The 24,624-nt window shown below is 38.6% G+C and overlaps 1 protein-coding gene across 2 annotated transcripts in view; it reads right to left on the reverse strand.

Annotated features, from left to right (window-relative positions):
- DENND1B (DENN domain containing 1B) overlaps positions 1 to 19,895 on the reverse strand; it is a 267,622-nt gene extending 247,727 nt beyond the window's left edge. Inside the window, exons 1-2 of one of the 2 annotated variants that reach the window (XM_030301760.1) lie at positions 19,705 to 19,895; positions 17,502 to 17,566 (exon numbers count right to left, since the gene is read on the reverse strand). In XM_030301760.1, the coding sequence (XP_030157620.1) occupies positions 17,502 to 17,566; positions 19,705 to 19,721 (82 nt within the window). In that variant the 5' untranslated portion in view covers positions 19,722 to 19,895. The remainder of the gene's footprint in view (positions 1 to 17,501; positions 17,567 to 19,704) is intronic. The other variant, XM_032591871.1, reaches the window with a different exon arrangement.
- Positions 19,896 to 24,624: the final 4,729 nt, after the last annotated feature.

Raw genomic sequence — 24,624 nt, forward strand, 5'->3', positions numbered from 1 at the left:
TTTTGGCTCAGGTCATGATCTCACTGTTAGTGAGCTCGAGCCTCACATCGGGCTTTGCACTGACAGTGTGGAGCCTGCTTGGGATTCTCTCTCTCCCTCTCTCTGCGTCTCCCCTGCTCATGCTCTCTCTCTCTCTCAAAATGAATAAACTTCTAAAAAATGTAAAAAGAAAGAAGTTACATAAACCTTAAAAAAAATGTGCCCAGAATGATCCTAATCATAGAGTCTAACATGATTGAGAATAATATTTTGCTTAGTCATTTGTGATGCACAGAATTAACTTACTCATCCACTACTCTTGTGGTTTTAGTCTGCAACACCAGAAGCTATTTATTCCTATGTGTTTTCCCAGCAATTAGAATATGCTGACATTAGAAATGTAGTGGTGACTATTATTCAGGAAAAAAATGTTATGAATATCTAGACTTTCAGTAAGTGTGAATTACTAATACTGAATCTTATTCATTATCTTTCTTATTTAAAAAAATCATTAGAATAGAAGAATATGACAGTTTTTCATAATATTTATCAGAATCCACAATTAGAACTAATTATGAAAAGAACAGGCTAGGCATTAGCCTGAAATGCAAAGAAGTACTTAGATAAATGTAATATACCCCTCATTAATACACAATTATTAGAAGCATTAAATCCTGCAATTTATTCTCCTAGCTTTGGAGTCAAAATCCCTCACTGACAAACTTTATATCATTACAGGTTATATATATATATATATATATATATATATACACACATATATACACATATATATGCATACATACACACACACACTACATACGTATCAAAAGCATCCAATTACTTCCTCTGTGAGTTGTGAAAGGGAGGTACTTACAGTTTGCTTAAATTATAATAAACATTGTTTAAAAGCATATGCATATATTTTATTCTCTCTATAGATTATCACAGCTTTATGGTAGAAAGAGAAAGGTTGCTAATGTTCTCATTTTAAAGACAAACTGAGGCTCAAAGAGGTTAGACTCAAAACATAAAGCTAGCTCTCTCTCCCTCTCTCTGCCCCTCTCCCACTAGCACTATCTCTGCCTCCCTCAAAATAAATAAATAAACTTTAAAAAAACAAAACATTGGGGCTCCTAGGTGGCTCAGTCAGTTAAGCATCCAACTTCGGTTCAGGTTATGATCTCGCGTTTCATGAGTTTGAGCCCTACGTCAGGCTCTGTGCTGACAGCTTAGAGCCTGGAGCCTGCTTCAGATTCTGTGTTTCCCTCTCTCTCTGCCCCTCCACCCCCCTCAAAAATAAACAAACATTAAAAAATTAAAAAAACACAAAAACATAAAGCTAGAACTCCAACCAAATTCTTCTAAATTCAGCCTAACATTAGAGTTCTGCCATCCTAGTTAGCATCAAACAGCAGTGAAGAAAAACAGTGAATAAAAAAGCAATTTTCTTCTTACCAAAGAAATCATAAAGAGAACAACCTAGTCTGTGTCCCTTTAATAGTTAAGAAGGGTCAGAATATAAGAATCCCCTCAAGCCTAGGAGCCCCCAGGCCAGTTACCCACTTATCATTGCATGAAGTCCATTTGCCCAGATGTCCATACACTGTCAATTTCTCTGTGTTGTGACACAAACAAAGTTGAGAAACACTGCCACTGAGAACTCAGGAATACATAGGATGGTCTTAAATAATTTTTTTAATGTAAACTTCAGGGGTACCTGGGTGGCTCAGTCAGTTAAGCGTCTGACTCTTGATTTTGGCTCAGATCATGATCTTGTGGTTTGTGAGATGGGACCCTGCATCAGCCTCCTGCTTGAGAATATTCTCTCTCTCTCTCCCTCTCTTTCTGCCACTCCTCTGCTCATGGTGCGCACATATTCTCTCTCTCTCAAAACAAATAAACTTAAAGAAAACATGAAGTTCATAAACTATAAAATTATCTACTAAAAAAGGTTACATCGATGATATAGCAGAATCTTGCTTCAAGGTTAACCACTGATGGCAATTCAGAGTATGGTGCAGTGGTTCTCAAGTTTTATCAATTACCAGTCATATAAAAGATAACATTCATATTCACAATGCACTTAATCCAGAGTTTGTCAAAACCTAAATAAATTTTTCAAGTAATTAACACTGGAGTAACTTTTAATCATCAGTTATTTATCCTATCAGTGGCTTATTCTGTTCTGTAGCAGTGAAAGATAGCCCAAGGTCTGCATACAATTTCTAGTGCTAGCTACAGCTACACTATTCCCTTAGCACTCACTTAAGAGAGACAGGAATACAAATGAGTAAGAGTGATGTCACTACGAGATGGCCTTAAATTGTTATAATGTTTAATCATTCACACATTACAATACTTACTATTAGTTTATACAGAACTCATAACCAATTGCAACATGCTTCACAACTGGTAACATTTCCATTGAGAACCCTTCACTTATGTAACATTACCCTTAATCTCATCTCACCAACACCCTGCCAGACATGTGAACCCTTAGTTTATTTCCATTCTAATTACCTTCTAGCTTGTCAATATGAACTCTTAAAAGTTTAAAATTTCACACATATATGCAATTCCTACTTCCCAGCTGAAGTTTTTGCATGTGAACAATTTGGAAGAAATCAGTGCAAAGAAAAGTCCCATTGCAATTTGCAAATCCTGCTTAATCCCTCCAGATGCCACCAAACCTTTAACTGAGTACCATCAGATTTAGTGCTACAAATTCTTATTCTCTGCTACACATCCTTTTCAAAGTGAAACTAACTTAACTTATCAGCCCAAAATGCATTGGCCTCTTCCATCCTCCTTGTTTCTGGCACTTCTGCAACACTGAATGGGGGACTTGGAAGTTACTATGTATCCTTCCTTTAGCATTCATTTCTTGCAGACTGATCACATACAATAGAACGGAAGGAAATTTCATTACTAACACTTAATTTCTGTTGAAGTGACTGGGTGTTTATTTTAAACGCCACCACCATATAGAAACCAAATAGAAGTTTATATCTATATAGTGTTTTATGGTAAAATTTATAAAACATTTCGTGTCATTTTGTATCTGACTTTAATAACAATTCTTGAGCTATGCATTGCAAAATTTTACAACTGTGAAAAGTAAAATTAATAGAAGTTAAACGACCAAGTTAACACAAGTAATAAGCAGCAAAGCCAGGACCGAAAGCCATGTTTCAACTCTTAGTCCAGTATCTTTCCATTCCACCAGGAGGTTTAGAAGGTAGATACTGTTTTATCCATAAGGTGATTCCAGAGTTTAGGCTTTTAGAAAATCATGTCATCAAACCCATTTATTTCTGTTCACTTGGAAAGAGAGAGTTACCTATTCACATTCAATCAAACAGTAAGCATTTGTCTGTTTTGAGAGTCCCCACAATTACCTTTCGTAATAACAGGCATACCTTGTTTTATCGTGCTTCGCTTTACTGCACTCACAGATACTGAGTTTTTACAAAGTGAAGGTCTGTGGCAACCCTGTGCCAAACAAGTGTATTTGTGCCCTTTTTCCAACAACTTTATATCTTTGTGTCACATTTTGGAAATTCTCATAGTATTTCAAACTTTTCCATTCCTGTCATATTTTTTTACGGCAATCTGTGATCAGTGATCTTTGATGTTACCATAGTCGTCATGTTGGGGCTCCACAAACCTCAGCCATATAAGACAGCAAACTCAACTGAGAAATGCTGAGTATGTTCTGACTGATCTGCCAACCAGCTGTTCCCCCATTTCTCTCCTTATCCTTAGGCCTCCCAATTCCCTAAGACACAATATTGAAATCAGGTCAATCAATAACCCCAGAGTGGCCTCTAAGTGTTTTTTTAATGAAAGGGAGGGTCACACGTCTCTCACTTTAAATCAACAGCTAGAAATGATTAAACTGAGTGAAGAGGCATGTCTAAAGCCAAGAGAGGCTGAAAGCTAGGCCTCTCGAGACAAACAGCAAGTAGTGAATGCAAAAGAGAAGTTTTTTGTTTTTTTGTTTTTTTTGCAAAAGAAAAGTTCTTAAAGGAAATTAAAGATGCTACTCCAGTGAACACACAAATGACAAAGCAATACAGCCTTATTGCTGACAGAGAGAAAATTTTAGATCAAACCAGCCACAACATTCCCAGAAGCAAAAGCCTAATCCAGAGCAAGGCCCTAACTTGCTTTAATTCTACGAAGGCTGAGAGAGGTGAGAAGCTATAGAAGAAAAGTCTGAAGCTAGCAGAGGCTGGTTCATAAGGCTTAAGGAAAGAAGCCATCTCCACAACATAAGAGTGCAAGGCGAAGCAGCCAGTGCTGATATAGAAGCTGCAGCAAGTGATCCAGAAGATCCAGCTAAGGTAATTAATGAGGGTGGCTACATTAAACAACAGATTTTCTATGTGGACAAAACCACCATATACTGAAAAAAGATACCTTGAATAGCTGGAGAAGAGACATCAATGTCTACCTTCAAAACTTCACAAGACAGACTGACTCTCTTATTAGGGGCTAATACAGCTGGTGACTTTAAGTTGAAGCCAACAGAATTCATCATTCCAAAAATCCTATGGCCCTTAGGAACAATTCTAAACCTACTCTGCCTGTGCTCTAGAAATGGAACAACAAAGCCTGGATGACAGCACATCTGTTTATAACACAGCTTGCTGAATACTTTAAGCCACTGTTGAGCCCCACTGCCCGGAAAAAAAAAAAAAAAAAAAAAAAAGATTCCTTCCAAAATACTACTGTTCTCTGACAATGCACCTGGCCACCCAAGAGCTCTGACAAAGATGTACAACAAGATTAGTGTTGTTTTCATGCCTGCAAACACACCATCCATTCTGCAGCGCATGGATCAAAAAAGTAATTTTGACTTTCAAGTTTTATTATTTAAGAAATATATTTCACAAGGCTTATAGATGTCACATACAGGGATTCCTCTGACCTGGGCAAAGTGGAAATCTTCTGGAACAGATTCACCATTCCAGTTGCCATTAAGGACATTCATGATTCACGAAAAGAGATCAAAATATCAACATTAGCCGGAGTCTGGAAGAAGGTGATTCTAACTCTCATGGATGACACTGAGGAGGTCAAGACTTCAGTGGAGGAAGTAACTGCAGATGTGGTGGAAACAGCAAGAGAACTGGAATTAAAGATAGGACTGAACTGCTGCGATCTCATGATCAAACTTTAATGGGCAAGGAGCTGCTTGTTACGGATCACAAAGAAAGTGACTTCTTGAGATGTAGAAACTACTCCTGGTAAAGATGCTGTGAAGATTGTTGAAATCACAACAGAGGATTTAGGATATTAGGACATTACGTTATCAGGACAACAAAGGACATTATGTAACTTAGTTGATAAAGCAGTGACAAGAGGATTCGCTCCAATTTTGAAAGAAGTTCTACTGTAGGTAAAGTGCTATCAAACAGCATCACAGGCTACGGAGAAATTGCTGGTGAAAGGAAGAGTCAATCAGTGCAGCAATTGTCACTCACTTTACTTTAAGAAATTGCCACAGCCACCCCAACCTTCAGCAACCACCACTCTGATCAGTCAGCAGCCATCTAAGCAAGACTGTCCACCAGCAAAAAGAGCATGACTCCTGAAACCTCAAATGGTGGTTAGCAAGTTTTGACATTTTTTACTTAAGCCATATACATTGGTGTTTTGGACATAATGCTATTTCACACATACCAGAATACAGCCCAGGGTAAACATAACTTTTGCATCCACTGGGAAGCCAAAAATTTCATCTGACTTACTTTATTGATAGTTGCTTTTTTATGGTGGTGTAACCAGAACCCACATTATCTCTGAGGTATGCTGTATTCACCCTCCTCTTCTGGCTTGCCTTCCCTCTTCATTAGAAAAACAAAAAAGGTTCAGGGGAGGTGGATGGGAGGATGGGCTAAATGGGTGATGGGCATTAAGGAGGGCATTTGTTGTGATGAGCACTGGGTCTTGCATGTAAATGATGAATTACTAAATTCTACTCCTGAAACCAATACTACACTGTATGTTAACTAACTTGAATTTAAATGAAATCTTGGAAGAACATGAAAAAAAGTTCAAAGGACACTCTATATCAGAATAATAACTTTTTCCAAAGAAATATTTCCTTAAACATTTTTAAACAATAAAGATTTTTTAAAACCAAACAAAAGAAATAATGTAAAAATAATAAGAAAAAAAGCAAAGTGTGGTTAAAAGTAAAAGAATAAGCTAAAACAGTTACAAAAATATAAAAACATTAAACGTCTAATGAAAGAAGAGTAAACACCAAACACACCAAAAAGTAAAAGTGAAACAGGCAAAAAATACAAATTCCAAAATTTAACACCTCCATGCAGATGGCATGAGGTGTTGCATACAGATAGCAGGCCTCCATTTGGCCAATTTGTTGATTACAGATGCTAGAAGTAGAAAATGGAGTCTTCAGTCATTCCCTTAGTTGCAGAAGATGCAACACTCTTGTCCTTCTGGGTTAAAAATATCTGTGTGGGAGGAAGGTACCTCTTAAAGAGCACTGAGCTCTTGTTTAGTCATCCCTTCCAACCTATAAATCAAGCAAAAGCCACCCATCATCTATTCTCTTCACCCCTAGCTTTTAAATGTAGAGTTTTAACTCAGAATAAGTATTATCAAGTCCCTTATTAACAATATATAAATATTTTTTGTGTTCTGATAAAATGAAATTCAGCCATATCTAAAAAGGTAAATTCTAGTCATATTTAAAAGTATGGGTGTTTTTAATGTTTTTATTTATTTTTGAGACAGAGACAGACAGAGCGTGAGCAACAGAGGGGCAGAGAGAGAGAGGGAGACACAGAATCCGAAGCAGGCTCCAGGCTCTGAGCTGTCAGCACAGAGCCCAACGCGGGGCTTAAACTCAGACTGTGAGATCATGACCTGAGCTGAAGTCGAACGCTTAACCGACTGAGCCACCCACGCACCCCAAATTATGTTTTAAAGTAAATATAAATTGTGTATGTTAAATCTGCCATATATATTAAACATAATAGAAATCATATATTTTCAAAGAATGAACATACCATAAAAATATAAACTATAAATCATGCTAAATAGAATTTAGTCTTACTGTAACGATTTAGAAGGCAATTCAGAAGTGTTCAATAATTTCATTTTCAATACTTTGAACACCATTTTACAAGTAAGAAAGTAGTAGTATATAAGCTTTAAAGTAGAAAATTTGATATGAGGGCCATCCCTCTTCTTTCCATATCTATCTATTAAAAAAAAAGACTGTTGCCTAGATAATACCTGAGGGAAATGAGTCAAAAAAATTGCCAAAAGGTTTTATAAATTCCCAAATCAAGTAAACTATAAGTAAATGGATTTCATAATAGCTTTATAAAGAATTTAGGACTGGCAGTGCAGAGCTTGGTTGGGATTCTCTCTCTCTCTGCCCCCCCCCCCCCACACACAAAAATGAATAAACAGTTATAAAAAAAAAAAAGAAAAATTTTGGATAGGTACATCAGCCTCAAAGGCCAAATTTAGGACCATAACACATATAAAGTATTGAAGATTCATTTGTTTTCAACTATTAAGCTAAAAATGAAGTAAATATTTACAAATTACGATTCTGAGCTTCAACTAGTGTTCAATTTTAATATTTCCACTTTTTAGACTAAACACTGTCACAAACACAATAGTAACCACTAAGAACTTGGAAACTATTATTTTTGTACATAAAAATTCTCAGCTTACTATTGCTTCAATAACACATTTAAACCTATACACAGTGAACACAACACATAATCTTGATGCAACTATAATGCCCTTATCGTCAATAATTATTCTGTAGATACTCATTACGAAAATCACACTTTTTGTAGCAAAACTACCATCTCAAAATTGAGTTCTCACATTCCCTGTAGTAATAAGAAACAAAATAAAAAGAAGTAACACATCATTCTCTGAAAATCAAATAATTAACCTCATTAATCACTTATAAGTATTAAACAGAAAATACTATTTTAATTTGTATAAAAGAGTAACAGTGACCAAGACCTTGAAAAAAAATTCCCCAAATATTAAACAACTTCCTCTTCAAAAAAAAAAAAAAAAAAACCCACATGTACAACTTCCTCTTCCAAAACATCATATCCAAAATACACTGGAATCTCAAAACAAAAAAACCATTTCAGAATCCTTTCTGAACGGCTTCCACACAAGTTTATCTCATAGCAACTGTACTTTGACCGCACAGACCCTGAGGACATACCGTGTGCCAGTGTATTCAAACACACCTGGACTCATTTGGATTTCACTTCAACCAATGTTTCCTACACACATTCCTAAATGATTTCAAATAATCTCGGATCAAATTAGTAAGAAGGCTAGATTTTACAATCTCCCAGCTGACAAAATTTTAAAGGACAGCTTAATTTTAATGAATGATAAATTTGGATACCACACACAGCCTTATGCTTGGTGCATTTCTGCTACCAAACCAACACATGTTATTTTTGGAATGACTAATTTCTGGACACTTACACATTTGCAGAAGACCATCAGATGCACTAAACTGATAGCTCTACACTTTATTTTCAGATTCAAATGATAAATAAGAAGGAACTGAAAGAGGAAAAGGCTCTATCTGATGTTCACCAGTTCTGCTACTAAGTCACAGAGTTTGTGGTTTATCAACACAGTTCTATCAAAAAAAACCCCCAACTTTTAAATACAGCATATATGGCTTGTGATGTAAAAATCTACAGTCTTTCAAAGTTCTTTTACATTAAAGTTTTTTTTAAGGTTTAAGAAATCTAAAATAGGTTGAAAATACAGCACCACCATTTACTAATTTCATGTTAACAGCGGAGTATAACTTCACAATTATTGGATATCATCCACACAGGAGACACTTTTTCTGCAAATTCACAAGAGATCCAAAGAGGTCTTTATGTTCAAAAACCTAAAATCCAGTGGTTGGCATAAGGCAGGGTGATAAAGATCAAGTTCGAGACAATATAACTGACACAAGACCGGTATCAAAGGGATTATTACTCAGCAACTTCTTTTTATATCTTTGACTCCTGAAGCTTCACTTTTACACATTTCGTCAGTTCAAAGTTGTTATACTTTTAGAGAAGAAATGAATTTAACAATAATTATTAAATTCCCAATACCTTTTACAATTTCCATTCCTTTTCTTTAAAAGCCATTTCAGTACCTTGAAAACAGTGCTTCAACAATTCAACAAATATTCACTGAACGCACGCCTTGGGTCAGACCTGTTTTAGGCTGAGTTAACAAAACTAAACCTGGACGACCCCCTGCCAAGGCAGATTACGCTTAACAGAGAGTGCTTCTTGGTCATGTTCATTAGATATAAATGTTTATACCAAAAGCAATATATTCCTTATTCTTAGTTATGCACTTCAGATTTCACATACGAAGTAAAACTACAACCAACTTCAGAAAAAGTCTGGTACCCAACTGAGAGCTGACAAGATAGATTCTGTCTCTCCCTCCATCACCTCAGGACTATCCTTGACTCACCCCTGTCTCCTCTATCCCACTGTCCCCCCACACACCCCACACAGAGCTGAGATGGGTGCCCTCTTCAGGCTCACTCCTCTACACCGTGCAACCTCTCAAACAGGCCTTCCTATACTATTACAATCACGGATTTGAAACTTCGCGAATGTCATCTTTTTAACTGCTCTTCACCTGTGCTGGACGCTCAGAAACATTCAATGAATGAACAAAAGAGGGCTGAATGTCTAATAGTAATATGGTGTTTATGCTCTTCTTCTCATCGTCATCTTTTGATGTCTATTAAAAATTAATATCTCAACAACTCTGGTCAAGCCAGAATTAGTTGGGGATTTCCTAAAAGGGTGGCTTTTCAAAATTGCTGAGGAAAATTTCAATGCTATTTTGAAAAGATGGCTATTGTATTTGAAAGGCAGCGCAATATCATTGTTGACTCAAGTTCTAGAATAAAAAAAAAAAAAACCAGGTTCAAATACTAACCCCACCTCTTAGAACTGTGTGACCTTGGCAAGCTATCTCACCTTCCATTTCCTCATCTTTATGAAAAGGTTTACAGTCCCTACCTCATATGGTCACCATGAAGATAAGCTAGAAATGTAGGCTCTAAGCACATTTACTGACATAAACACTAAATTGTAATTTTTATTACTATTTCTATGAAACATTTAAATGGAAGCCTAATCAGAAAAAATAAATCAATAAATAAGGCTTTATAATCATATGCTACATACAGCTTTATTTTATTACCTGAAAATTTATAAACAAAAAAATATCTTAATGGAATTCACTGAACAAAGACGTAAATCTACTTACACACTTATCAAAGCTGTTAATCACAAATTACAAATGGAGCGTCAACATAGATGGAGGAAGAGACGGTAAAACCTAACTAGAAACCGACAGAAGTACATTCGATCTTTAGTTCAGAGATCTTTCCACCATAAGCAAACTGCATCTTTTTAATTAATTCGACTTTATAAGGCTTTCTTTAAAATTAAAATGCTCCCTTGAGGGCTATCAGTTGTTCACACCTCACTGTGAATTACTTTAATCAGATAAATACATAAAGTAACACCAGCTACTTAAAGAAATTGTTATTCGAAGAGTAGTGAGAAGAGGGGTAGCTTTAAAACTAGTGTGCTTGGCATGGAGTAGGCCTGTTTAATGCTCATAGTGAGCATCTTTATGCAGTCACTGGACAGCATGATGACAATGGCACCCGCAAGATGACAGCAGGGGAATTTTAAGGACCATCAAAGCCAACTCTCCTCTACTAGGTGGTATGAGGTGCTCTATAAGGAAACTTCCAGTGTTATTATTCCACTGTTCTCTTCTGCAATATGCCCTAAGACCCCAAGTAGCACCAACTTCCTAAATACTTCTAAAAAAACAAAACAAAACAAAATCAATTGACAAGAACCTGTGGCAAATTCCCACAAAGCAAAAATGACTGAACCACCACAGAACCATGAAACAAGACACCCTTTTCTACAGAGAAAATTAAATCACTACCTGGAATAAATCAACTTATCCTTGATTTATATAAACTAAGAGTCTAACTACACCCAAAATAAATACAAAAAGAAAACCATTCAACTTAACAATATAGGAACACCAGAGTGTTTCAGCGGTTTCTCAAAGCTATCTTTAATGCTTTCTGGCTCAAGTAAAAATATCTTTAAAAAGAATCTCTCCTAGTTTCTCTAATGTTACTTGAGCATAACCCTGAGAGCTTTAAAATGGGGGAAAAAATTCTGAATGTTAAATATTAAGAAGTATTTCCAGGGAAGAAACATTCTTTTGGAACTGATTGAGAACATACTTCACACTCAATGCCTTTGATTTTCATTGTTATTTAAAATAATACTCTGGCTGTCTGCTTAAAGTACCCCAAAAATGCCTACTGCTAAATGTATATTTTAAAAGGTAAATTATTGCCTTGCAATACCTTGCAAATCAAACATAAAGATTTGGTGGCAAAGAAAAGGGGATATTATTTGAGCATAAGAAAACCCTCCAAATGAGAGAGTATCAAGAGAATATGAGGAACATATCAGGTCAAGGAAACAAGACTGTTCCAAGGAAAAAACCCTGAACAAACCTGTGGGGCTGTGGCAACAGAGCAGTGCCCAAGCAACAGTCCCACGGCACACCCCTGTGAAGGAGAGGGCCACCATCCCCCACAGAGAACAGTGGGAAGTCAACATTAAAAACCAAGAAGTGACCTTGGATTGAAGCAGCCAAACTAAAGAATATGTGAACATATCAAAGTACCTAATGAGATATGTCACAATCAAACCATTAAAATCAAACTCTGCAGCACCCCATCAAGGTATCAAGCAACAAATACTGAACGCAGAAAGCCGATGTGCTTTTTACACTTGCAGGAGGCGATGCCAGGAAGCACGTAACGCTCCAAAGCCAAGTATAAAAGTACAGCTATTCTTAAATTTTCTATAATAAAACAAAAAATGGCATACCTCAAAGATGTAGTTCTAAAGAACCACATTAAATTTTGTCCCTGGTTAGTAACTATGAGAAAACACTTTTCCTTCAACAATCTACGACGTAAAGGTAATGATACTTCGAGTCACGATGACTCTAAATGATCCCCATGCTAGGTGTGGGGATCCCCATTGGTAGGTGGGATGGGGAATAAAGGGGCTTTAAGGTAGACTCCAAAGCACACGTATATAGCAACTGTCCCAGTAAATCTTGTGATGGGAGAAGAGAGCAAGCAGATGTGGGTCCTGAATGGAAAGAGCTTAAGCACAGAGTATGCCAAAATAAGCCCACTGGTCCAAGATATACATGGTCATATATTCCTATTGTCCCTGCTTCTGTCATACCAGCACACACTTAAGATCACTTCTACAACAAGCAGCTCTCGGTGAATTAATCTGATCCACATCTATTTGACCAATGGCCAGGTACCATGCTAGGTCCAATTTCTTCTATTCATTCTGCAAATATTCACTTAACATGCCAGATACTGCGCTAGGCTTTTCTCTACGGATACAAATTAGTAAGTGATGGCCCGGTTCTTAAACAACTTATTTTAAGCAGAGCAAACAGACACTCAGACCCAACTGTATGTCTATATACTACTATATCAGACATATCTGAAGAACAGTAAGTGCTAAAATACAGGCAGAAGCAAAATGCTATGGATTCTGTGGAAACAGCATCCCTATAGACAAAATTTATCAAATGCAAAAGCAAGCTTAGAAATACCCTTTCTTGTGCAGGGCATGGGGGTTAGTAAGTTAGGATTCTCTGGCCTAAGGTTCTCATTTAAGAACAGAGTAGGAGGCAGTTAAGCTGTTAACACAGCTAGAGATCAGAAAGGTGGATAACTTGATACTGGGTTGGATGGGTCTATAAATAGAAAGTCAGTTAGCAAAGGGAGATTTGTTCCTAACAGAAATTACTGTAGCAAAGGAGAAAGGAATAAAGAAAACAAGATTTGCTAAAGAAATGTGTGAAAACTACTAATAAATAGCTACAGCTGTTACATCAAAGATTCACTGGGGCGGCTGGGTGGCTCAGCTGGTTAAGCATCCCACTTTGGCTCAGGCCATGATCTCACAGTTCGTGGTTTCGAGCTCTATGTCTGGCTCTATGCTGATAGCTCAGACCCTGGAGCCTCTTTAGGATTCTGTATCTCCCTGGCTCTCTGCCCCTCCCCCACTCATGCTCTGTCTCTTTCTGTTTCTCAAAAGTAAACTAAACGTTAAAAAAAAAAAAAAAGATTCACTAAACACAGAGACATAAATCTCTGGGGGAGGGGGATATCCTGAGCCAGCATCAATAACCACAAAGGAAGAGCTCGGTATTTTTTTTTATGTGGAATTACCCTGGATTCATTAATTTCAGGGAGGACACTGTATTCCTGTTTCAAATATATATATATATATATCTGCACCATATATAGATTATACCCTAATATTTCCTTGAATGGTAACAATGAAGCCTCTCCCGACCTGATTTGAGGTTACTACCCAATGAGAGGCAATAGAGCAGATTTTTAAAGTTAGCTTAAATCTATTAAAAAGCAGATTAAAATACACACTCTGGAGCCAGACTACTTTGGGCAAGTTTCTTCACTTCTCTGTGCCTCGGTTTCCCCGTGTGCAAAATGAAGATAAGCATTTCCCTCCCATAGGATGTTCATGAGATTTAAACAGTTAGCACACGCAGAACAGTCAGAATTGAGCCCAGCACAGAGTGCTATGTAAGTGTTAGCAGTCTTGCTGCTGCTGTTGCTGCTACCACTGGAGGTGGAGCTCTCAACAAAATGTAAAAGAGAAAGCTAGAGTACCAAGGCCATTGCCTGGAAGAAAAACCCTAAGAGGAGGCATCTTCAACTCTGTATTGAGGAAGGGTTACTCTTCGGTTCCCTGAAGTCCTGAACCACTTTGGGGAATGCAGGGGCAGTGTGGTAACAACAAATTCTGCTATTAGAATTAAGGAGAGGCCATCACTGCTGGCTGTACTTTGCTGGCTGCTGGGAAACATGAAAGACAGCAAAGAGAGGGGTGACAATAGCAATTCCCTAGGAAATCTACCAGGAAGAGTATTAAGATCTAAATTTTGGCATTTCACTCTTGGATAGTTGCCACAGAAGTTACTAGGGAAATTGTCCCACCAGGGAAACATCCATGAAAATATGGGCCAACCAGTCCACAAGATACCATCAGAACCAATTCTACTAACACAAGGGGACACAACAGAGAAACACCACCAACTACTCTCGTGACAATTTTTTAATTGGTGGGGCCTCCATATGACACTATTTCCCAGTGTTTTAAATGTGTTGTTGTCAAAAAATCAATGTCATGTCTTTGAAACAAGTCCAAATAGCAATAGATCAGATGAAGATCACCCTTTTATCAGAACTAGCTATATTAAGTTATATTTCAACAACTAGTACCATTTCGAGTAACCAACTAAAACTTAAGTAGTAATTTGTCTCTGAAGATATTTGTGAAGTAAACAAAAGAGAGAATTTAAAACCTCTCTATTAGAAAGTGAACAAGAGAAACATGCCAACTATCTATATGTAATATTACCAATCTTAGCATAAAACAAGTTTACCCTGAGCATAGTATTTTCTATTGGATCAACAGATAATCTTCAAAAAATAAACTAATATTCTGAGAAGTGCAGAGAGCAATTTAATGGATTTCCCAACATCTACTCCTTGCCAGTTGTTTAGTAATAATCAATCATGATAATCTTGCCACTCATCCCTCTACCACTACCCCCACCAATGATTATTTTCCGAATGGTTGGGCCCGTGCCAACTTAGGCCAATGGGATCCAATGTTTTGGAAGTTTCTGGGAAAGAAATGTTCTGGCTCTAAACAGAGTGCCATGAAAAGCCAGTGTCTGTCACCCCCCAAGGTCATAAAAGAGAAAGGAGGATTCCAACTTCTCTCGACAGCCACCCTACAACGAGGAATTTAAATCTTCCAATGATACCAGTTACTATGAGAGGCAGAGCTGAGATGGAGAAAGAACCTGGATCGTTGATGACCTACTTCCAGACTTCCTCTTAAATGAACTATCAAGTTCACTCATTGCTTAAATTGGTTTTATATTTGTGCCCCAAAACATCCTAATTCACACATTTTGTTTTTCAGGCTTTTTACTGTGTAAGAATGTCATCCATGTTCACCAGAAGACTAGCAAAAAAACAAAACAACAACAAAAACTACCCTATTTTAAACAAACTGATGCACCTATCAGATTCATTAAAATAAATAGATTTTATTGACAGTTACATAGGAATATTCCAATAACTCTCTCTAATAATTTCTGGGCATTTTCCCTTTACTATTTATCAATAAAGTAGAAAGTTAATCAAAACATTTAGAAACATCAATCTGACATAAAATTTTAGTTATATAGTAGCATTACTTTTTAAAGCACAAAAAGTGTAACTTGTTAGAACCAAAAATATTCGTCATATTCATACTATTTAAGCCACAATTAAAATAAAGACAGTTACTTATACCTTTAATATAGTTGGCTTCAGCTTTATTAAAAATCTGTAGAGGGGCGCCTGGGTGGCTCAGTCAGTTAAGCATACTGACTTCAGCTCAGGTCATGATCTCACAGTTCATGAGGTGGAGCCCCGTGTAGGGCTCTGTGCTGACAGCTCAGAGCCTGGAGCCTGCTTCAGATTCTGTGTCTCCTCTCTTTCTCTCTCTCTCTCTCTCTCTCCCCCTCCCCACTCATGCTCTCTCTGTTTTTAAATAGTACTTAAATAACGTTTTTAAAGTGTTAAAAAAATTTTCTTAAAATCTTTAGAATTTGCTGCCCGTGAGTCATCTTAATGGCATACATGGGTAGAATGGATTAATCGCAACCTACAGAGAGGCTAAAGTGTTCATTTTAGCCATTTGTTATATCCCCAACTTCACTGGGCTGCAGAAACTATTAAAATACAAATGAAGAGGTTTCTAATGAGTAGTGACTTAAACAATAACAACAGTAAAAAGGCAAGAAAGGAATAAAAGAAGGGCAGAAGTAGAAGATAAAAACTGGAATAACTAGTTCCTAAAAATGGCAAAGAGCAAAGGGAGGAAGGAAGGAGAAGACACTCAGAAGTCCTTATGGAAAGGTCACAATGTCTCCGGCACATGATACAGATCGGATGTTATATAAGGCAGATTGATCCTTGTAACAAAATCACTTTAGCATGCATCTAAAATTATAGAGTACTCATGTTTTACAAAGGAATTCAGCCTGTTTTACAAACACATCAGGTGAGCATCACCCACCTTAGCTAATGTTACGGTATAGGTGTTCTGAAGACTTATTCATACCATAAATACACTAAAGAACAGATTTAAATTGGAGCTGAAAAAATAATGCATCCATTTCAGTCTTCAAAGGGAACTTAGCTGTGCCCAGAAAGAACGTAAATAGATCAACTTTAATACACGTAGGAAAGCAAAAGATAACCTTTTTAATTTGAAAAAGCTTCCTACAACCTATGTAGGCTCACTCCTCGCCTGGGGACAAACCTGATCACAGCTATAGTTCAAACAGGCCAGAAGTATAGCAGACAGGGCTGGTGGAGTCAGGAACATGTGTGACTTCATACCTAAAATTAGCCAGGTCCATTTCACCACAAGCTGGGTTGGGCTCCTCTATTTTAAGGTGTGCAGCTCCAAATTGCTTAAGAGCATATAATTGCTGGCCAGATTCTGGAGCTAAGAGTGTCAGCAGACCTGCCACCAAGTCTTTAGAGTGGGCAAGCAGTCCACAGGATCCCACACTTAATCATCATGATTTATCTACAATCTAAGTACACTGTACGTGAAATCACACACTGGAGATATCCATGAAAACATATCACACAAGGGCACGTCAAAAAGGAAGAGAGAGCCCTTCCTCTTTTATACCACACCTCCCCCTGATGCACACATATCACATATGACAAATTGGGGAAAAAAACTGACAAAATTATTTAGAAGTGACAGCTGAAACCATTCCAAGTAATGTCACACTATTATTTACCTCCCTCGGAAAGTGCTTTGCTCCTGGGGTAAATCCCACAGAAGGGGCTACTCAGTCTGCACTCTGCATTCTGGAAACATTAGAAGGGAACTGGTGTGGCTCCCATTGCTCTGGTAGGAGAATTTCCACTAATGTTTACAATAGGAGCTAACTTTTAAAAGACAAATGAAAGAAAACGACAAGCGTGCCTTCCCGCCAAAACTAACCATCATTCTACCAACAAATGGTAAAGCTGAGTTCTATGGCCTTAAGGTACACCTGAAAATTAAGCTGTACAGATAACATTCACGATTCCTACAATCTCATGGCAAAGACCTAGCCATCTATTTTATTAACAGCAGTTTGAGATGCTACATTCAGAACATACAGTTAGTGCCACCATTATCCTGATACTATTATGTTCTGGTAGGCTACCACACTAACGCTTGTTTTGATAGACTCAACTATTTTAAGAATTAACAAAGCACACATACCTTCATTTTCAGAGGCATGACATTTCACTTTCAATACCAAGTCAAAGGTTCTCTCTGGATTTTCCCTAAAAGAAAAAGAAATTTGTGGTATTTATTTCCTATGACAAATAACTAAGCATCTCTGCAGAGTTTATATTTTCTTAACTCAAAAAACTAATCTTGGTCTTGTTGCAATATGTTCCATTAAGCTATATGAGCACAATGTAGAAAATACCAAAGTTTTTTCCCAATTCAGTAATGTTAGAGGCTTAGGAGTTCTGAGACCTGCAGCAAACATTTAACCTCAGCCTGTTTTCTCACCTATAAAGTGCCTTGTTCACTTCGAAGAATAATTGTGAGGATTATATATCAACTAATATATATATGGAAGTACTTTATAAAGTATTCAGTGCTGTATAAATGTAAAGCACTGACTTTATCTCATTGAATCAAAACTGGAAAGCCAGTACGCTCCTAAGTATCTCTACCTTTTCCTGCCAACAAAGCTGGCCAGCAGGTTCTCAGGCTTTTTTAAAAAGACTTTCAATATAAATGCAAATGATGAATACCTGGTTCCACCTGCCACATTCTAGACCACCACAGAACAGTAATAATGCTCCTTAAATAATGCTCCTTAAATGTGACACTTTGCATATGCTCCTCTTGAGATGTAATTACTGCCAACCATGTTTAAAGTAGCAAACCATACGTAAACTGCAAGGCTAACAACAAAAACCTTGCTTTATGTCGATTATCTTTGGAGAAATCACACATCTGCCTCAATATTAGATTTTCCAAGGAACAAAAGGTTGCTTCATTCTGAAGTTATCCACTTCTTTACTAACTTTTCATACACTCAACCTATTCATTAGTTTAATTTCAAAAAGCAAGTTTACATCTAGTGAGACACATTTTCTAACATAGTTCTGTTTTAATGTCTTTCTGCTAGAAGATAAAAGATTAGGCAAAATCTGAGACCACAATGTCCACGTGACCGAAGTGTTAATCTATCTGCTATTCCTGCTAAGGAGACCTTAGTGTCTTTGCACATTGGCTGTTTTTAATATGCACTTCATTCAATAAAGTGATGCCAGTTTTGGCTTCTAAATAAACAAGAACTTTTCTAAACTTATTACAAGAATCTAAAATCACAGGAAGTGACAAGCTATATAAATTAATTTGGAAATATACATATCCTCAGCCCTCCCACTATTAACTAGCCCTCCCACTATTAACTTGTTTCAATGGAAATAATACTTAGGTGACCTCCTCCCTCATAATCCAATTAATGTCATGAAGTATACCTTTTAAATCACTTATGCTGCCCCCACCCATATCAAACACTGAAGAAAATAACTTTAAATCACATAATTTTCCCCTTTTCTTAATATTTTTTACAATCTCTCTTAGGTGCAAAAAAGTAAATATTGATTCAATTATACTGTGAAATTTTACAAGCCTTCCACACTAATACAAATATAAACAGTACTCATTATTTTAAATTGGGGGGGGGAGGGGTGTGAACAGGGAGTAAAGAAGGAAGAAAATCTTTGCAAAGTAACTTTAGGAGGAAAAACAAAAAACCTAAAACTCATACCTCTAAGACCCAAAACAAATCACCACACTTACTCAAATTGCTTTTTTACATAATCAGTGTCCAGATGAAAAACATCCACTGATGTATACTTTAGCATGCACATAAAAATACTATCTAATTGGATACCATTTTGCAAGTATCGTGCATACACCTAGTGCCTACGTAAACAAATATTAGAGGCCAACTGAATAAGAAAAACCGGAGGAAAACCTCTCAGATCAACTGACAACTGCACTTAAAAATGAAACGGTTATCTTCGCCTTAGGAAAATGGTTTGAATATGAATCGCTTAACCTCAAGGCTGACGCCCTCCCGGACACCAGACAACCGACAGTCACGTCTGCCACACTCCGGGAGGAACAAGAAACCCACAGCGGGTGGCGGCAGGAGCCGCCAGGCCTCCTCCAGCACCTAGAGACGCGGGCGTCGCCCCGGCGCTGCGGGCCGCTCACGGAGGAACCCCGCCGACCCCGCCGGGCCGGGGGCGCGGGGCCGGGCAGGCTTTGCGGCCTAGCGCTGTCCCGCCGGCCGGCCGCGCGCGCGCGCGCGCGGGGGCCGGGCCGACGTCGCCGTCTGGGGGGCCGGCCGCCGCGGGGCGCCCCCCGCCCGCCCGCGACCCCCACTCACTTGGTCCTGCAGTCCATGGTTACATGTCGGTGTGGGGCTGTCCGTCCCGCCCCCGCGCCGGCCTGGAAGCCCCCTGCCCGGCGCTCGGAGGGTCGCGCCGCCCCCGCCCACGCCGGCCGCCCCGCGGGGAAGCAGGCAACTCACAGCGGCGGCGGCGGCGGCGGGCCCATGTCGGCGGCGCCCCCGGCGCTTCCCCGCCTCCCACCCCACCCCCCGGAGCCTTTTTGTGACAGCAGCAGCGGCAGCGGTGGCGCGGCCGCCGCCCCCGTCTCCGCCGGCCGCCGCCCCCGCCGCCTCCGAGGCTGGGGCCTCACAGTTCCTGCGACCGGGGCCGCCCGCAGCGGCTCCAGCACCTTCTGCAAACCAGGAAGTCGCCGGGAGGGGGAAGGGGCGCGCGCGGGGGCGGCCTCACCTGGGCCGCGCGGCCCGCGGGCCGGAGCCTGAGGAAGACACGGGGCGGGGTCCCCCCGCGCCCCGAGGGGCCGGAGGGTCGAGGGGAGCGCAAGTGTCTGCCCGGATGACCCACGTACCGCTCTGTAACCGAGCCAGAAACGCAAGGTGTCCCCTGTGTCCTCAGCCCCGGAGCAGCCGACTTCCTTTCTGGGTCCAGTCCAGGCTTCAGGGCTACAGCCCACCTCAAAAGCAAAGTAACCGAAAAAGTACCTCGATTTTGCAGTATTTTCCACACCGCATGCACACGGAATTGGATCACTAATTAATGGGTATTGTTTGTTAGAACCTTCGTCGTTTTAGGCCGTTTCATTTCGTTTCAGGCTGCACATTCGGAGCTCGAGTTGATGCTCCTGGCTCCTGCCTCACTCCAGCTGTGTCCCGTTACTGCTCTCTGAAATCCAGAGCCGCCCCCCTCCTGATTCAGGAATGTTCAGACATGTGCACCTGCTAAATAGCCTTGTCAAGTAGCAAAATGGTAGTGCTCCACTCGCCTGCACATATGGAAGCCAGACGTTCTTATGCCACAGGACTGCAGCATACCAAAGGATTGACTTTGGACACATTCTCCAAGCGGCAGGCCTCACAGAACTGCAGTCTAGGAAGCTCAGAGAGGGCCCAACTGAGGGTGAGAGGGGCTGATACATAAAAAACTAAGATTTACAGGGCACCGAAGTACCTGTTAAGCAGGTTATATGCATCGCCACAGTACTTGCCAGAACTCTGTGTGATAGGTAACTTGCATCAGCATTTTGCAGGTTGATAAACAGGCCAAGCTAATCCAGTGGGCAATGGCAAAGCTGGATTTCAGAACAGGTCTACTTGATGCTGATATTTACTGCTACCATGTACTGGCTCTCTGTGTTCTTCTGCCTTATATCTAGAATCAACTGGGAAGAGATCTAGAAAAAGTTTTCTTATGCACACTTAAAAGAGTGTACAGGATTGGACTCCCACACAGATCTTCTGGAGAAGGCTTCTTCCATTAACGTTACCACCTTACACGTGGCCACAGTGTTTTTCAACCAAATGGGGGTTGTTTCAGACTTTATTCATGCAAAAGGTAAGATGATGAGAGGAAATCAAGTGTGGTATGAATAGGGTGTGAGTCATGAGACATAAAAGTCATACAATGAGTTTTGGGAATTAATTCGGAAGCCAAAACCTAACATTAAACACAGTTACTCAGATCTTAAATGTTCTTGCCAAAATATGTGTTACTTGGTCAACAAAGTGAAATATATTTCATAGCCACAGACCTAATAGTCAAAAATAAGGTCAGGACATAAAAGGGAAACAAAAAAAAATAGATTTAAACATGAGGTACCATCATAGCTTGACTTGGGGTGAGACACTTCAGTTTCTCGGTTCCTACATTTGTAAAATGGGAATTATTACTTGTATATCACATAAACAACGTGATATTCAAGTTAAAAAGCATTACACATTTGTGTGATCTTTTAAGAAATTATTCTGTGGATTTCAGTTTCAAAATTAGACAGTCTATCTATACCACATATTTTTTTCCCAAATGAAGCTTTTTCCTACCTAAAAAAGTTACCATAGTCCAAAGCCTTGAAAAAAAATTCTGCAAGCTGAAAACCACTTATGCTCCAAATGTTACCAAATTTCTCAAACTTCTTCTTTCATTATAATTCATTCTTTTCCCAAACAAACAAACAAACAAACCCTACCTGGAATGCCTACATCAGGAGTTTTTAATTAGTGGTAAGGAAATATTAATACAATTGTTTTCCCTATCCATTTATTGGGATTTAAGTGACAGTCGTACCCCTGCATAATATAAAATTGCTATTTTTTTTCAATTTATCTTAAGTATTTATGAAGGGAAGACACTGCATATGCACACACAAAGCAAATCTTTTTAAACCAGCTTTTAGGCTGACCATGATGAGGCGATTTATCTATTCTGATATTACTGAGGTAAAAGCATAGAAACACAGATGGACACAATTTGCACAATTTGTTAAAAATTATAGTAAAAGGAAAAGTTTTATACACTTATTTTGGTGATATGTTTATTGAAGCCAGTTGTATAATTTTAGTAATACTCATTTCATATGGAACTTCTGATATGACAGAGTCAAGGTGATATATCTTCACAAGATCATATTTCAGCGATAATATTTCCTACTTAGCAACTGATATTAACGTTTTTCAGGACCACAGTTGTCAAAGAACATTGTCTATATTGGTGCCAGAGAACACAGTCTATAAACTATTAGTCTTTTTTAATATTTTAAGCTTATTTTAAATTGTTTGCCTGTGTTTATAAGAAGTATATATTCAGCAGTTCTTGGGCAAGGTATTTCAAAAATGTGCCTCCTTGATCAGATCTCGCCTATGGTTTTGCCATAGCTTGCCTATCCCAAATTGCAATATCTGTTATTCCCAAATAAACTTATTTTTGCTGGTAAAAATCTGACAGTTTTATTTTTAAGGTGAATATTACTTTGTGATCAGAAGTGGGATCCGGAGAAGACCCCCAGCAACTCTCAGGCGGGTGAGCAAACAGATGCTACAGAGCCAATGGAGTTCGCCGCTTAGTTGCCAACCCTGGAGTTTGAGGGTAAGTTTTTTTCCTGCATTTAGAGCTCTACTGTCTTTGTGTTTCGGCTCTCCCGACTTTACTCGGGTTCTGTTTTGAAGGCCTGTCCTTCCTGGGAGTACTTGTCTGTTCTTTGGTCTGACTCCTTCTTAGAAGCAGGTTGTTTCTAGTGGAACTGTGCCTGTTGGAAGCGTTTTGGCCTTCAATCCAATTCCTTTTCAGAACCAGACTGTTGGTAGTGGAACTGTTCTGGCCTTTGGTCTGATTCCTTCTGGAACCAGGACGTTCCTGTTGAAACTGTGCTGTTTAGGAATTTTTCTCTTAGCTCTAGGAAAAAAAACCTCTAAGAAATGGGATCGCTGTCATCAAAATGCTTTGACAGTAGCGGTTCCCCCCACTACTAGGACTCTGGTGGTTTTATGTTTAAAAACTATGATCCTTCCTCATATGCATTTCTAGACTAAATGGATCAACTTAACCAAAAGAAATTTGGAACTTCATTTTGGGGAATTTTCAATCTCCCCAAACTTATTTGTTTCTCTCAAAATTAAATTAGAAGGCTGCAGCTCCTAAAAAATAAAACAAAAAAGCACCAACCAACCAACAAACAAAAGGCCTCGATCAAGTATTATGGTCGTATTATTGATCTCTTCTATTACCATGATTGTGTTGTTGGTATCTTCTGTTACTATATTTGCATCTGCTCGATAATTCATTCATGGAAGAGATGAGTTAAAATTTCCTAGTATGTTGGTAGGTTTGTCTGTCTCAGCTTATAATTCTGTCAATTTTTGCTTTATATAGTTGGGGAGGGTGTTATAATATGCAAACCGGTTTATAATTATTTTATTTGCCTGGTAAATTTACCATTACGTTGTGACCTTCTTTAATTTTAGTAATGCTTTTGCCTTAGCATTTAAATGGCTTTCTTTTTTAAAAAAAATTTATTTTTTAGTTTTTATATTGAGGGAGTACATGCACATACATGCATGAGCAGGGGAAGGGCAGAGAGAGAGAGATGGAGAGAGAGAATCCCAGGCAGATTCCACGCTGTCAGTGCAGAACCCGACACGGGGCTTGATCCTACAAACCATGAGATCACAACCTGAGCCGAAAACAAGAGTCAGATGCTTACCTGACTGAGCCACCCAGACACCCCTAAATCGCTTTCTTCTGATTAGTATTTGCCTAGTATTATTATAACTCTTTTCATCATATTATATTAAAACTTTCTAAGTCATTATGTTTCAGATTTATCTAATTCATGTTAATTTTGACTTTTAGTCTACTCTAATAATGATTGAATCTTAGACCAAGCATTTAAACCATTCCATGCTTTATAATTGCTGATATATTGAAATTTACTTTTGCCATCTAATGTGCTCCCCATTTATATTTTTCTGACCTATATATTTTTTTCACCATTGCCTTCTTTGAGATTATTGATTGTTTTTTGGTTTTGTTTATGCTTCTACTTCTCTTCCTAGATTCTAGTTTGGAAGTTATGTACTCTATTCCTGTTCACTTAGTGGTTATCCTAATTTTTAACAGGTAAATTTTAACTCATTAAATTCTGAGTTTATATCCATCTACCTTCTGCCAGATACTACAAGGACCTTTAAAAGATCCTTAAAACTGACTTTCATCAGTGATGGAAAATTCTGAACTCCATTCTTTCTCCCCTTTCCTTCTGGGACTCTGTATACACATTCTCATTTGCTCTCTATATCTCTTAACATTTCTTTCATAGTTTCTTTTTTCTTATCTTTCTAAGCCAAGTTCTGGATAATTTTGCAGACATCCTACTGTTCATTAATTCTTTCTCTGGCTTTGTCTCATCTTCTGTTAAAGCTTTTTAGTTTTTAGTGTATCTTACTTTCATTTCTAAAGTTCTGCTTGGT

The sequence above is a fragment of the Lynx canadensis genome, chromosome F1, assembly GCF_007474595.2.
Source record: "Lynx canadensis isolate LIC74 chromosome F1, mLynCan4.pri.v2, whole genome shotgun sequence".
Classification (NCBI taxonomy): Eukaryota; Metazoa; Chordata; class Mammalia; order Carnivora; family Felidae; genus Lynx; species Lynx canadensis.